At 39.2% G+C, this 15,199-nt stretch overlaps 1 protein-coding gene across 2 annotated transcripts in view; it reads right to left on the bottom strand.

The window, feature by feature from the left end:
- Nucleotides 1–15,199, bottom strand: part of BAALC (BAALC binder of MAP3K1 and KLF4) — a 110,687-nt gene that overhangs the window by 27,078 nt on the left and 68,410 nt on the right. The window contains exon 2 of one of the 2 annotated variants that reach the window (XM_043972643.1): nucleotides 1,762–1,910. The exons of the other annotated variant lie outside the window; for it this stretch is intronic. Coding sequence (XP_043828578.1) covers nucleotides 1,762–1,910 — 149 coding nt within the window. Of the gene's footprint in view, nucleotides 1–1,761; nucleotides 1,911–15,199 lie in introns of those variants that run through there. 2 annotated transcript variants of the gene reach the window in all.

Genomic DNA, 15,199 nt, shown 5'->3' on the forward strand with positions numbered 1-15,199 from the left:
ATTGTTTGAAATCTGCTTTCTCCAAATCTATGGTACATATCAGGCTATGTCAAGATTTATGCTTCTTTTCTATCACAAATTCTAAGATGGAGTGGGCACTTCCCACCCCACTCCACCAAGGTGTCCATTATTTCAGCAATCAATTCCTCCCTATTAGTGATAATGTGATCCATAATGTGGTTGCTCCTTGTGGGTTCCTCTTAATATTACAAAGCTACTTTACCCTTAATTTTACCTATCCTGTTACTTTAGAATTAGGCATACTGATTCAAAATCATAGTCAAGTTATGACCTTACATCCATATATATATATATATATGTATATATATATATATATATATGACCACATATATTCTGTGATCCAGTATCACTGACCTCTTGCTGTTCCTTGAACTAGATGCTTTACCTCCTGTCATTTATCTCTGTCTGTCCCCCATATTTGGAATCCTTTTCTTCTTCATCTAAGTTTCTTGGCTTCCTTCAAGTTCCAGCTAAAATCCCATTTTTTCCCAATCCCTCTTAATTCTAGTACCTTCCCTTGGTAGATTATTTCCTATTTAACTTACATTTTGCATATTTGTCAATAGTTGTTTGCATGTTGTCTTCCCCATTAGATTGTGAGTACCTCAAGAACAATGATTTTTACCTTTCTTTGTATCCCTAGCACTTAATACAGGACTTAACCCATAGTAGATACTTAATACATATCTATTGACTATTTTTCTTTTTTGTAGTTACTATTTATAATGAAGGTTCTTATAATCCTTTCAAATGTCCTTGGTATTACATTCATTTTTTATAATCATAGGCCCAAACTAAAAAAGCTGTAAAGAGACATATCTATTTTGGTTCATATTTGTATGTGTATCCCCTCCTTATCTAGGCTACTTCCCCAATTTGTACTTACACTGGCATTAGGGATCCTAGAGGACTGCTACTAATTCAGATTCTAAGAATATCCTGTGGACTCCTGTTGGGAGTACAGAAACCTTGGTCCCAGTGATAACCCTGCTACTAACTTTGTGACCTTGAGCAAATCACTTGACCTTTCTAGGTCTTCATTTTCTCATGTGTAAAGTGGGTTTCCTTCCAGCATTGATGACCTATGACACATAGGAGAGGAAAGGTTTTGAATAGGAAGGAGGATGGTGCTGAAGGCCAATTTTGTTGAATTCTTAAATTTTTGGCCAAAAAAGTTTAGTGTTAAAAGACCTATATGTGTCAAAGTAAATTCGAATATAAAATGGAGGCAAGGGGCAGCTAGGTAGTGCAGTGAATAAAGCACTGGCCTTGGATTCAGGAGGACCTGAGTTCAAATCCAGCCTAAGACACTTACTAGCTGTGTGACCCTGGACTGGTCACTTAACCCCAATTACTTTAACAGAGTTTCTTTGGGGGAGGGGGAGGAGTGGGGCAATCAGGGTTAAGTGACTTGCCCAGGGTCACACAGCTATTAATGTCAAGTGTCTGAGACTAGACTTGAACTCAGATCCTCCTGAATCCAGGGCCAGTTCTTTATCCACTGCGCCACCTAGCTGCCCTCAACCCTAATTACTTTAAACATCCAGGACCATCTCCAGTCATCTATCTTGCCACTGGACCCAGATGACTCTGGAGGAGAGAATGAGGTTGGCGACCTTGCAAAGCCCTCTCTCACTTAAATTCACTTCACTTCAAGTCATGACATCACCCCAATGTCATGGTCCTATTGGAAAATGTAGGACTACCACCAACAACAACCTCTGCAGTCCAAAACCCTTTCTATTTCTGGCTGAAAGTACCAGCACTGTGTCCTGGGGGGTTGTTACACCGAGTGCCACAAGTGTAAGTCTTCTCAGGGTTGATGATTCCACTTGCTGATGAAGACACAGAGACATAGAACTGAATTGATAGCCCATCTTCCAATATGCCTGGGGGAGGGGAGCAGAGCACGAAGTCACAGGATTGAACATGACGTCGCTTGCTGCCAATGGGCTTCAAGCCTTGTGTTCTCCCTGGATTTGTTTGTAATGTAACTGAAGAAAAACAAACAGACTCCTTTCCCAGGGTGTTGGGAAATCCTTGTGATTAGTAAGGAGTTATAGAGGCATCAAATAAAAGGTGCTATGTAAGGAGAAAGTGTTATGATTATTGTATAAGATATTTACTGTGAAATAAGAACAGAGAAAACACAAAGTAACAGCTCCTCTACAAGATTCCTTAGCAGCTAAATTGATTAATCAAACCATACTAAACAAGTAATCACAATGCTCCTTCTTGAGCCAAAGAAACATGGTTAGGAAGGCAACTGAAGGTCTAGATGTCATAACTTAAGATGCAACACACCTCTTCTAAACATCTGGTAAACTCTTAATATAATATATAATATATAAAAATATAATATAAATATGATATAAAAACTGAAAAGGACTTTAGAGATCATTTAGTCTGGTCACCTCATTTTATATTGGAGAAAACTAAAATAACTGAATTACCCATATTGTACAATCAGTCAGAGTCAGAACTGGAAAAAGTCCTCAGTTCTCCTGTAGTTCTCCCAAAGAGTTCTGCTAACTCAGGCTATAAAGATACCCTATGGGTTAGATCAGGAGTTTTTCAGTTGTGTCCAGCGTGTTATGACCTTATTTGGGTTTTTCTTGGCAAAAATACCAGAGTGGATTGCCATATCCTTCTCTAGACCATTTTACAGATGGGGAACTGAGGCAAACATCCATTCCTTAAAAGTATAGTTCATTGATCCAACCATTCTGGAGAGCAATTTGGAACTATGCCCAAAGGGCTATGGGACTGTTTATTCATTCCCTTTGACCCAGTAATACCACTTCTAGGTCTGTATCCCAAAGAGATCATAGAAGAAGGAAAAGGACCCACATGTACAAAAATATATAGCAGCTCTCTTTGTGGTGGCAAAGAATTGGAAATTGAGGGAATACCCATCAATTGGGGAATGGCTAAACAAGTTGTAGTATATGAGTGTAATGGAATAATATTGTGCTATAAGAAACAATGAGCCAGAGTTCAGAGAAACCTGGAAGGACTTACATGAACTAATGCTGCTGACTGAGAGGAGCAGGAAAACAATGTACACAGTAACAGCAACATTGTGTGATAAACAATCGTGATAGACTTCTCAGCAGTGCAACGATCCAAAACAGTTTCAAAGAACTCATGATAGAAAATGTTCTCAACATCCAGAAGAAAGAACTGTGGATTATAAATATAGATTGAACCATACTGTTTCTACTTTGGGGATGGTTTTTTCCATCTTTTTTGAGGTTTTCCCCTTGTGCTCTTATTCTTCTTTCACTCGATGACTAATGCATAAATATGTTTAATGTGAGTGTACATATATAACCTATATCAGACTGCTTTCCATTTTGGGGAGGAGGAAGGGAAGGGAGGGTGGGAGAAAAATTTGGAACTAAAAATCCTATGAAAACAAATATCAAAAACTATCCTTATATGTAACTGGAAAATAATTTTTAAAAATTTATTTTTTTAAAAAAAAGCATAGTTCAAAAAAAATTATAGTTCACAAGCCCCCCACCAATATGCTTTTCCTTAATAGTCAGCTGCAAGACATAATAATTTCTAAGATGGCATAATTGTTTTAAGAATCTATAAAACATTGCCTCAATCAGCCTGGTGTCCATAGTGTCCTCGTGCCCATACTCAGTGTCCACGAAAAGATTGGGTAGACACAAACTTACAGTACAATAGTAGTAAGGCACATATGTGGGGAACACATGTAACCAAGGCTACTAATGCCTCCATTACTATCAGACTTTTGAGTATTTTCTCTCTTGTAGAGTCTCTTCACAAGCTGCCAGCGGGCATGGTAGGTCTTCTGGAAGGGTTGCTCAATTGGATTTCAACATCTGCTCTTCATTGCTGGGGCTTCCTCTCACTTGAGTCCAGAGTTGGCCCTCTTTTTCACAACCGTATGTTCCATTCCTCAGTGGTATATCCTCCTAGTGTTTAACTTTCTGTATCTATTTATCTCTGGGGTGTAGATCTCTGCTCCTTCAGCTATTCCTTGAATTATCTCAAAATGACACTTTACCTGCTGCACAAGCTCTGTCTTTTTAAGTAAGCTACTCAGCTGCTAGCTATTAAGGCCAATTTTAGTACTGAGGAGAGAAAATGACCTCATCTCCCTAAGAGGTGAAGAGCTGGGTTCTTCCCTAACTGCTAGTTCTCTCTTTGACTCACTTGAGCTATAGACTATCTCCAGATCTTAGTTATGTAAAGCCCTTCAGGGGTATAGCCAATTTTTGCTCATCCAGTGGTATTGCTCCCTTTGAACTCAGTCAGGAAGGTGTTTATACTAATAACTGGATGATATACAATCATAAGATCATAGTTTTAGAACTGAAACACACCTTATAGGCCAGTCAGGCCAACTCCCTTATTTTACAGATGAGGAAATTGAATCCCAGAGAAGTTAAGTCATTTACCCAGGATGACCCAGCTGCTAAGTGTCAGAGACAGGATCTAAACCTAGGTCTTCCTGAAGTCACATCTATGATTTTAACACCTTGCTAACACATTAACTTTTTTTTTTTTAAGTGAGGCAATTGGGGTTAAGTGACTTGCCCAGGGTCACACAGCCAGTAAGTGTTAAGTGTCCGAGGCCGGATTTGAACTCAGGTACTCCTGACTCCAGGGCCGGTGCTCTATCCACTGCGCCACCTAGCTGCCCCTTGCTAACACATTAAAACCTCAACATATGGAATTATATCAAATTAACTAGGGGAGGGATAGAAACCAAATCTCCTCCATTATGTATACAAGTTTTCCCCAGCAGAATTTAAGCTCCTTGAAGGCAGGGACAGTTTCAGTTTTGTCTTGATGTCCCAGCAACTAGCACAAGACTGGACACAGTTGGAGCTTAATTAATTCTAATTGATTGATTTTCTTTTGTCTGAAAGAAATAACTAAAAAGGAAATAAAAGGAGTGCAGGCTTCTATGTCAGCAGCTTGGCAGAATGGGCTAGCAATATAAGAAAGTAGAAAATAAGAACTTGTGATGAAATATCTCTGGTCCTAGCAGGAGTACAAGACTAAAAGTAATCAAACAAATGCAGAGTGGCTTTCACTTGACAACAACCCTCAGTTTACATTTACTGCTGCTTTAGGTGTGCAGGTTAATCAGTCAAGTTCCCAGCAAGAAATCTTTTAAACGATTCTTCTTGTTATCATTCATTTGTTTAAGTTGTGTCCAATTCTTCATGACTCCATTTGGGATTTTCTTGGCAAGACACTGGAGTGGTTTGGCATTTCCTTCTCCAGCTCATTTTACAGATGAGGAACTGAGGCAAACAGAGTTAAGTGACTTGACCAGGGTCATACAACTAGTATGTCTGAAGCCAAATTTGAACTCGGGAAGGTGAGTCTTCCTGACTCCAGGCTGGCCCTCTATCCCATTGCACCACAAAATTTCACAACTGGAAGGTACCTCAGCAGTCCAACCAACACTCATGAAAAGAATCCTCCCTACCTACCAGTCATCATCCAACCTTTGCTTGAAGAACACCACCAAGGACAAACTACTTCCTGAAGCAGTCCAATCTACTTTTGGACAACTCTAATTTCCTTATATCAAATCAAATTTAGTCTTTGCAAGTTCATTTGTTCATGGATCTGCATTCTTGTGAGGAAGGAAGGAAGGAAGGAAGGAAGGAAGGAAGGAAGGAAGGAAGGAAGGAAGGAAGGAAGGAAGGAAGGAAGGAAGGAAGGAAGGAAGGAAGGAAGGAAGGAAGGAAGGAAGGAAGGAAAACACAGCTCAATTAAGTTGCTGCCAGGTATAGTTTTAACAGGAATAGGCCAATTTTTACACACAGAAACATAGACACACACACACACACACACACACACCCCACTTAAGCCATACATTTATAGCTGAAAGAGACATTAGAGGGAATTTCATACAACTCTCTCATTTTGCAGATAACAAGAAAGAAGCCAAAGTAGGTTAAGTGACTTGCCCAGGGTCACACAGGTAGCCAGCATCAAAACTAGAAATTTGAATGTATTTCCTATGACTCTGGAAAGAGTACTCTTTACAATGCTCTGTGGTTAAATGAAAGTGTCATTATTTCATTTGCAAAAAAAATCATACAACAGGATTTTTAATGGCCAGTTTTCTTTGACAAAGTAAAAGAAATGCAAACTGGGTATCAGGAGACCTATGTTATAATTCCAAATCTGCTACTGTATGAGTTTAGTAATCTCATAATCTCCCTCAGGTTGCACTTCATCTATAAAATGAAGGCTGGGAATGGATGAAAAAGCATGGCTCCCTAAGGTTAATTCAGACACTAAAATTCTGTGACATATATACATATACATATATATAGACATACACATATATACATATGTATGCATATATATTTAATCCATAATAATATTTTATGAACAATCTGTGTTTCTGAAAGAGTACATCATCAATACTGAAATCACAAATCTGGACCAAGTACCCATACATATGCATGTATGCAGTGTGTATGCATATAAACTAGTAGATTTCTAAGATTTTTTTTCTAAGATTTTTTTTTCCTACTCCAAAATTCTATGATTCTGTATATGTGTGTATATGTCATCATATACAGAGTGTTCCAAAAGTTTTAGGGCAGTTTGAAGCTTAAAACTATATAAATACTAGCTATGATTATTACCATTGAATTTCCATTTGTGCATTGTTTCCTCCATTAGAATATTGATCCTTGAAAAAAAGATCTGTCTTACTTTTGTATTTATATTCCCAATATTTAAGCATAATACTTGGTTTTATGTTTAAAACTGTGCTAAAACTTTTAGCATTCCCTGGAGAGAGAGAGAAAGAAAGAGAGGGAGAGGGGGAAGGAGAGGGAGAGGGAGGGAGAGGAGGGAGGGAGAGAGAGAGAATTACAGGATTTCAGAGATGAAAAAGCCTTCCAACTCTAAGAGATCTAGTACATATGTGTATGTTTATATACACATGCATACATATGCCTATATTCACATATATTGTATGTTTGTTTCAGATCTGTGATTTCAATTAAAATATTCAAAATACTATTCATTTGAAATATTGATGACATGCAACATTCAGAAACACAATAGCATAAAATGGTCATACTTGTACATGTATGTGGAAATGTGAACTGCATAGCACCCTGGCATGCCCTACAGGGAGAAGGCTCTGGATGTCTGCTGTGCTTGCAATTAGATACTTAGAAGGAGTAAGAAGGACATTAATAAACTGGAGAGAGTTCCTAGGAGGACAACCCAGATGGTACAGGGCCTTGAGTTGATGTCATATGATGATTTATTTAAGGAACTGGGGATGTTAGCCTGGAGAAGAGAAGACTCTGGATGGAGGGAGGGTGAGACTTGATAGCTGTCTTCAAGTATCTGAAAGACTGTCCCATGAAGAAGGGATTAGAATTGTTCTGTTTGGTCCCAGAGGGCAGAACCAGGAATAATAGGGAGAAGTTACAAAGAGGCCAAGTTAGGCTTGATATTGGGAAGAACTTCCTAACAATTTGAGCTGTCCAAGAGGGCATTCACCTGCCTTAGGATGGGTGGCAAGGGGCATGGTTCTTCCTCTCATTCAAGGTCTTCAAGCAGGAGCTTGATATGGATCACCATTTCTTGGAAATGTCCAGTGGAGATTCCTCTCACGAATGGATTGAGCAAAATGGCCCCTGAGGGTTCTCAGATTCCATGATCCTGTAATTCTGGGTTTGGAGCAATCAAAAAAATTGGTGGATTGTAGTGACCCAAGGGAGTCGCTTTGTAATCCCTGCTCTATCATTGGGACCCACAACCTAACAGAGGTTCACTTTATACCAGGGGTTCTTAACTTTTCCTGTGTTATGGACCCCTTTAACAGTCTACTGAAACCTATGACTCCCTCCTCAGATGAAAGTTTTCAGATGTATAAAATAAAACATATAGGATTATTTTTTACAACCAATTATATTCAAATATAGTTCTTAGAAGTTTTAAAACAAATTAAAAGACCCCTGCTCTAGATGAATTATAAAATACTCGAAATCTCAGAGTTGGAAGGGGCCTCAATGATCTAATCCATTCCTAAAACCTGAATATTTTCTATAATATCTCCTTGAGGTTCAGAAAAAAGCCACCAATGTGGTGTGAGCCAAAGGTGCTCCAGGTCCTCAACCATGACCATTTCAAATTCTACCATTCTTTTATTATCTGCTATAAAAATGTAAATAGCCCCAAAGAAGCTTATCAGTCATTAACACCTTAGTGCAAAATAATTTCTTAGACTCTTTCCTATTTACTGCTGAGAAAATCTTTATTTAGGAAAAAGAAAAGAAAATTAGTGAAATTTGATAGAGAGAAAGAAGAGATTAGTCCAAAGCACAGGGCAACAGAAGGAGGACCTAGTTAGAGTCCTACAGTAAACTGGAGGCATGGGCATCTACTAGAAGAAGGAGTTAGTAGAAAATGATAGGGTTCTCAATTCAGTTAGCTGCTAGCTAACAGGAAACACAAACACAGTTTGGGGGGTGATAAAGGGGCAGAGAACCACTGGGAGGGGAAGAGAGATTGTAGCAAAGGCCTTTCCCTGATTTCATAGTTTTACCTCTAGATGGATGGCCTTGACCCAAAGAATAGTTGGAAAGACTTTGGCCCAGGTCCCAATCTTCTGGAAAAGTCTTGGCAAATTTTTTACACCCCCATCAAGGGGATCATAACCCCTGTTGAGAGAGGGTACGAAGCATCTCTGAAGATTTAGGGGTGTGGGCATGGCAAGAGCCAATGGCCCAGAACCAAGGTTTGGGGATTAAAGAAAACATCATTGTATTTTCCCCATGGTGAACATCATAATGAAAAATCACAAGCCATTTGCTTGCCCCTTGGGCATGTCTTCTTGACGCACTTCACAGCATCTTCATTCCATAAACTAGACAAGCCAAATCACAGACTTAGCCAGAAGGAAAAGAACAGATGTGTACTATATTTGATAATGTATTTAAACCAGTGACTTCTTTCCAAAAAGCAGAGACTTCTAGCTGTTGAGGAAGCTGTCTGGTCCCCATACCTCACCTTTGGCCCCCCAAGAAACCACATAAAATCAAAATAGCAGCTGGGAAGCATGTGGCAGACAGACACAAGGGTCATGCCATCTTCACCCTAGCACCTGGTTTCAGTAAGTGATGAAGATCATTGATCATCTGCCCAAAGTCATTGGGAATTGCATTAAATCATCAGAAAACTGAACAGTCTGGAATGTAAAATATTAACTATTTATTTGGGGAATATTCTCTAAAATCCCATAGAATGAGAATTGGACTCATCACACTCTATTTGGCCCTCTAGACTGTTCAGACTTGGAGTAGGACATATGGTAAGCGGAATGCTATAGGAATAATATTCTGTATTAATGCTCTGCTATCACACTGCCACCTACTGAAACTTTGACTCTTCATTCTGCAAAATTAATTACATAGCACAGGAAAATCATTCCTTTCTGCTGGAGTTTTTCTGTCTTACTGTCTTCACAAAAAAATTGACAATCCATCAATTAGAATGTGGCAGCCCCAGAGGAAACCATTACACAAAATCAGAGAGGGCCTACAGGGTGTAAAGAGACAAAATTGACCAGATTCCAAAGATTTCAAGGACAACTCTGGCTACAGTTGAACAGCATCTGAGATCCACATGCTTTGATTCAGAGGGCATCTGGCCAAAAATGGCAGAAATTTTCCCAAAAAATTAAGGAAAAGCATCCCATTCTTGAACCATGGGCATTAGTGGTAAAAGCAACAATAATAACTACAGCAAAAACACCCACCATTTGGCACATAGCTTGAAAAAAGGAAATCTGGGTGTGTGAAAACAACTTAATGAAAGTAACTAGAGAACAAACCAATGGGTATGTTAACCTTTTGGCTTCTCCCTTTGATTGGCTGGTTCCTGTCAGAACCACAGACATAAGGAGGATGCCCCAACTAGCCATGCCTTCAATCGTCTTTAGGCTTCACTCCTGACTTCTCTACCATGTCCAGCTGGGTACCTTCCCCCTCTGCTCCCACTATCACTCCCCAGTCTTTCAACTTTCCTTTTATGTGTGGTCTTTCTTCATTAGAATATAATGTCCTTGAGGGTAGGGACTATCTTTCTTTCTGCTTACATGTATTCCCAGCACTAAGTACAATGCCTGTCACATAGTATATGATAGACTTGACTTGACATCTCTATCTCTCCCCTCAACCATTTTGAAATTGAGGAAATTAATGTCCAGAGAGGCGCTATAACTTGTCCAAGGTCATATAGGCAGTGAGTAGCACAGTTAAAATTCAAAATCAGGTGTTCTGATTAAAAATGCTGTATTCTCTCTCCTACCCCATGTTCCAGACTTCAGATTCTTAATCCAAAGAATCATTCATGGAAAAATGAGATTACCTCTTAACTTTAAACTTTCCCTCTTTTATTTTCAATTTATCCTCAATAAAGCCTGTTTGAACACAGTTGCTTATATGTTGCTTCCCACGTTAAACTGTGAGTTCCTTGAGATCAGGGGCTGTCTTTTGCCTGTCTCAGCAATCCCTCTTCCTTTGAAGTTCATGCTCTTCATCTCTACCAACCAATCAAAATCCCAGTAGCTATTGTCTATAGATCTCAAGTCCCTTGCTACCTGGCTCACAATTGTTCTCTCCAACTCAACTCCTGTCCTCATACTAGAGGACTTCAACACACATACTGACTCTCCCTCAAACACTTTAACCACTCAGTTCTTCAACCTACTTACCTCCCATGAACTATTCTTCCACCCCACCTCTTATACATATAAAGATGGCTGTATCCTTGATCTTGCCATCACCACAAATATACAACCTCGAACTTTTTGTCTCTCTTCCTCTGCCTTCTCTTGAAAAACCCCATTCTTTATCTACACCATAACTTTTAATCTCATGATCCCTCAATTCTCTCCCAAGTTATCTCTTTTGCACTAACTATTCTCTCTTCTTTTCTCCATCTTAACCCCCTTGGTGAACCAACTCAACTCTACATTATCTTCTTCACTTGAATCCCTAACCCCTTTATCATACCACCAATTATGTCCAGCCAAGTCTCAGGGTTGAATCTCCCCCACCATTTGCTGCTTTCTCTTCTATAAGCATGTGCTGCTGAATGAAGATGGAAAAAGTTACATAACCATTCTGAATTTATGTAACACCGCTGCTAGGGAATCCTACTATACCGCCTTTATTTTACTCTTACAGAAGCTCTTTGAAACCTTTTCATTCCTCTTCAAACCTCTCATGGCTCCCCCTCTCTCCACTCTTTTAGCTGAGAACCTTGCCTCATATTTTACAGGAAATTTTGAAGCCATTCACTATGAGCTTCCACTCCCCACCCCCCACCTCTTCTTCATCTCCTATCACTGATACCTTCTGCCACTCTCTTCTTCACCCTATCTCACATGATGAAGTAGCTTTACTCTTGTTTAGTTTTTAAATGTTTATTATCTTTTTCATTCTTTTTTCTCCTTCCATCCTTCCAGTCTCTCCCCCACCCACTGAGTAGGCAAGCAATATGACATCAATTATACATGTGAAATCATGTAAAATATCTGTTAATATTAGCCATGTCCCAAAAAAGCAAGAAAAAAGTGAGAAAATTATACTTTAGTTTATACTCAAGAGTCCTCTCTCTTGAGGTGGATAGTATTTTTCATCATGATTTATTTAGAATTGTCTTGTATCATTGTTGATCATCACAATATTGCTGTTACTTTGTATAATGAACTCTCCTAGTTTTGCTTCCTTTCTTTTGCATCAGTTTATACAGGTCTTCCCAGGTTTTTCTGATACTATTCCCCTCATCATTCCTTAAAGCACAATAATATTCCATCACAATCATATATTACAACTTGTTCAGCCATTCCCCAATTGATGGGCATCCCCTCAATTTCCAGTTCTTTAGAAGTAGCCTTAATATTTACCAAGGCTAACCCCTCTACTTGTTCAAGCAATGCTATTCCATACCATTTACCACAACAGATCACATCCTCTATCATCTGCATTCATTCACTTCTCTCCCTATGTATTGGCTCCCTCCCTACTACAAACATGGCCATGTTTTCCCTATCCTGAGAAAACTCACTTGATTCTTCCATCCCCACTATTATCCTATATCTCTTCTGACCTTTTTAGCTAAACTCCTCTAAAATGTAATCTGTAATAGGTACCTCCACTTTCTCCCTTCTCACTCTTTTCTTAACCCATTATAATTAGGTTTCTGATCTTATCATTCTAATGAAACTGCTCTCTCTAAAGTTAAGGTTCTCTCTAAAGATCTCTTAGTTGCCAAATCCAAAGGCTTTTTCTCAGTTCTCCTTAACACTAACCTCTTTGCTGCCTTTGACACTGTTTTGTTTCTCTCTCTCTCTCTCTCTCTCTCTCTCTCTCTCTCTCTCTCTCTCTCTCTCTCTCTCCTTGATACTGTCTTCTCACTAGGTTTTCAGGATAACTTTCTCTCCTGGTTCTCATCCTAGTTATCTGACTTCTCCATCTCTGTCTTCTTTGATCTTCTAAATCACACAGTCTAACCATAGGTTTCCCTTGGGGTTCAGTCCTGTGCTATCTTCTCTTCTCCCTCTGTACTACTTCTCTTGAGGATCAAATTAACTACCATGGATTTAATTATCCTTCCCCAAACTCTCTGCTGACCTCCAATCTCACAGCTTCAACTGCCTTTCAGGCATCTTGAACTGGATGTCCAGTAGACCCCTTAAATTCAATATGTCCAAAAAAGAACTTATTATCTTTCCCCTTAAACCCTTCTCTACCTCCTACCTTTCATATTATAGTAGAAGGCAACAAGATTCTTCCAATCTCTCAAGCTAGCCTAGGAGTCATCTTGGACTCATTATCTCTTGGCCCCCATATCCAATTTGTTGCCAATGCCTTCCGATTTCACTTTGCAACCTTTTTCAAATAAACACCCTTCTCTCCTCTGATTCTGCCACCACTCTAGTGCAGGCCCTCATCACCTCACACCTGGAGTATTGCAGTAGTTGGCTGGTAGGTCAGCCTGCCTCAAGTCTCTTTGAACTCCAATCCATCCTTCATTCAACCACTAAAATGATTTTCCTGCATGTCTGATCATGTCAACTTTGCTACTTTAATAAACTCTAGTAGCTCTCTATAACTTCCAGAATCAAACACAAAACCTTCTTTTTGGCATTCAAAGTCCTTCATAGCCTAGCTCTGTCCTACCTTTCTAGTCTTCTTAGATCTTGCTAGCAGATACTTTTTTTTGATCGAGAGACACTGGCCTCCTGGCTGTTCCATGAAGAAGACATTCCATCTCTCAGCTCTAGGTATTTTTTCTAGCTATCTCCCATGCCTCGAATACTCTCCTTCCTCCACTCCACCTACTGACCTACCTGGCTTCCTTTAAGTCCCAATTAAAATACCATCTTTTACTGGAAACCTTCCTGAATCCCTCTTAACTCCAATCTATTCCCTGTTAATAATTTTCTATTTACCTTATATGTAGCTTGTTTTGTATATATGTGTTTGCATATTGCCTCCTCCAATTAGATTATGAGCTCCTGGATGACAGAGACTTTCTTTTGCCTCTTTCTGTAGCTCCAGCACTTAGCACAGTGCCCAGTACATAGTAAGCACTTAATAAATGTTTATTGTTTGATTATTCATTTCTTTGTATCCCTAGCACTTAACTGCACTGCCTGGCACATAGTAGGTGTTTTTAAAATATTTATTGACTGAATGACTACTGTAAATTTAGTGCATTCATTCAACAAACTTTTAAATGCCTACTCCATGTATTAGGTGCTCCAATTAAAAGATGTACTTCTTTTTCTTCTACTCATCTAGTTTACACTGAGTACTTTTCCTTACTTGCCACCTCAGATCATATCTGTAAAAACCATCTTTACTCAAAGCTTTCACCAATGATCCCAGGTTCACTCTCCTATAAGTTTTTCTTGGCAAGAGCATTTTTACCTTTGTGCTAATTATTATAAACTGCAGGCCTTATATACATAATAATTTATCAGTGGGGCTCTATCTAAACACATGTGGGAAGAGGATTAGGCTGGGCATCAAGAGGCCTGGGTATGAGTATTGGTTGTGCTTACTATGTAGCCTTGGGCAAGTAATGATGATAGGGACCAGATGTCCTAATATTTTGGTAGGCCCACCCTTCTGGCTTGTTTACAGTACTCCTCTTGAAGTTCTCTCTTCTCCCTTCCATCTTTCTTTAACTCCTCACATTCCTTTTCTTTGTTTGTTTTTTGCTGAGGCAATTGGGGTTAAGTGACTTGCCCAGGGTCACACAGCTAGTAAATGTTAAGCATCTGAGGTCGGATTTGAACTCAGGTCCTCCTGAGGGCCAGTGCTCTATCCACTGCGCCACCTAGCTGCCACCCCTCCCATTCATTTTTTAAATTTATCTTTCTCATCCAACATCTTTTCCTTCTCTGCCTGCCTGACAGTTTTTACACTATCACCTTAATCACTTACACTTAGCACTATCACTATCTTTCTCCTCCCTCTCCTCCTCTTCCTTCTTTTCCTTCCTGTTTCTTCTACTTTTTTTTTCTCCTTTCTTCTTTCTTTCTTTCTTTACCATCAACTCCTTTCCATGGCCTAGCTTATTCTCTCTCTACACTCCAGTGCACCTACGTGTGTAAATCAAGCAACTTCTATAGTTTCCTTTCATATTCTTGGTCCCTTACAGCATTCCTGTCTTTGAGGCTGTTCCAGTTTGGTTTGGGCAACAATAATCATAAGAATTCATACATTTATATAGCACTTTGCAGAGAACTTTCTTTCCAACAAGCTGTGAGTTGAGTGAATAATATATTTATTCTCATTTTACTACAATACTCTAAAGCAAGAATCCTTAAGCCTTTTGTGTCATGGACCCTTTTGGCAGTCAGGTGAAGCCTAGGGACCCTTCCCAGATTAATGCTTATAAGTGCATCAAATAAAATACATAGCATAAAAAAGGAAAAGAAAGACCATTCTGGAGAACAATTTGGAACTCTGCCCAAAGGGTTATAAAACTGTAATAATAGCAGTAGGTATTACTAGGTGCTATCCCAAAAGATGTCAAAGAAAAAATAAATGGTCCTATATGTAACAAAATATGCATAGCAGCTTTTTTGTGATGGAAAAGAATTGGAAATTGGGGAGTAGCTAAAAAA

The sequence above is a fragment of the Dromiciops gliroides genome, chromosome 1 (assembly GCF_019393635.1).
Source record: "Dromiciops gliroides isolate mDroGli1 chromosome 1, mDroGli1.pri, whole genome shotgun sequence".
NCBI lineage: Eukaryota > Metazoa > Chordata > Mammalia > Microbiotheria > Microbiotheriidae > Dromiciops > Dromiciops gliroides.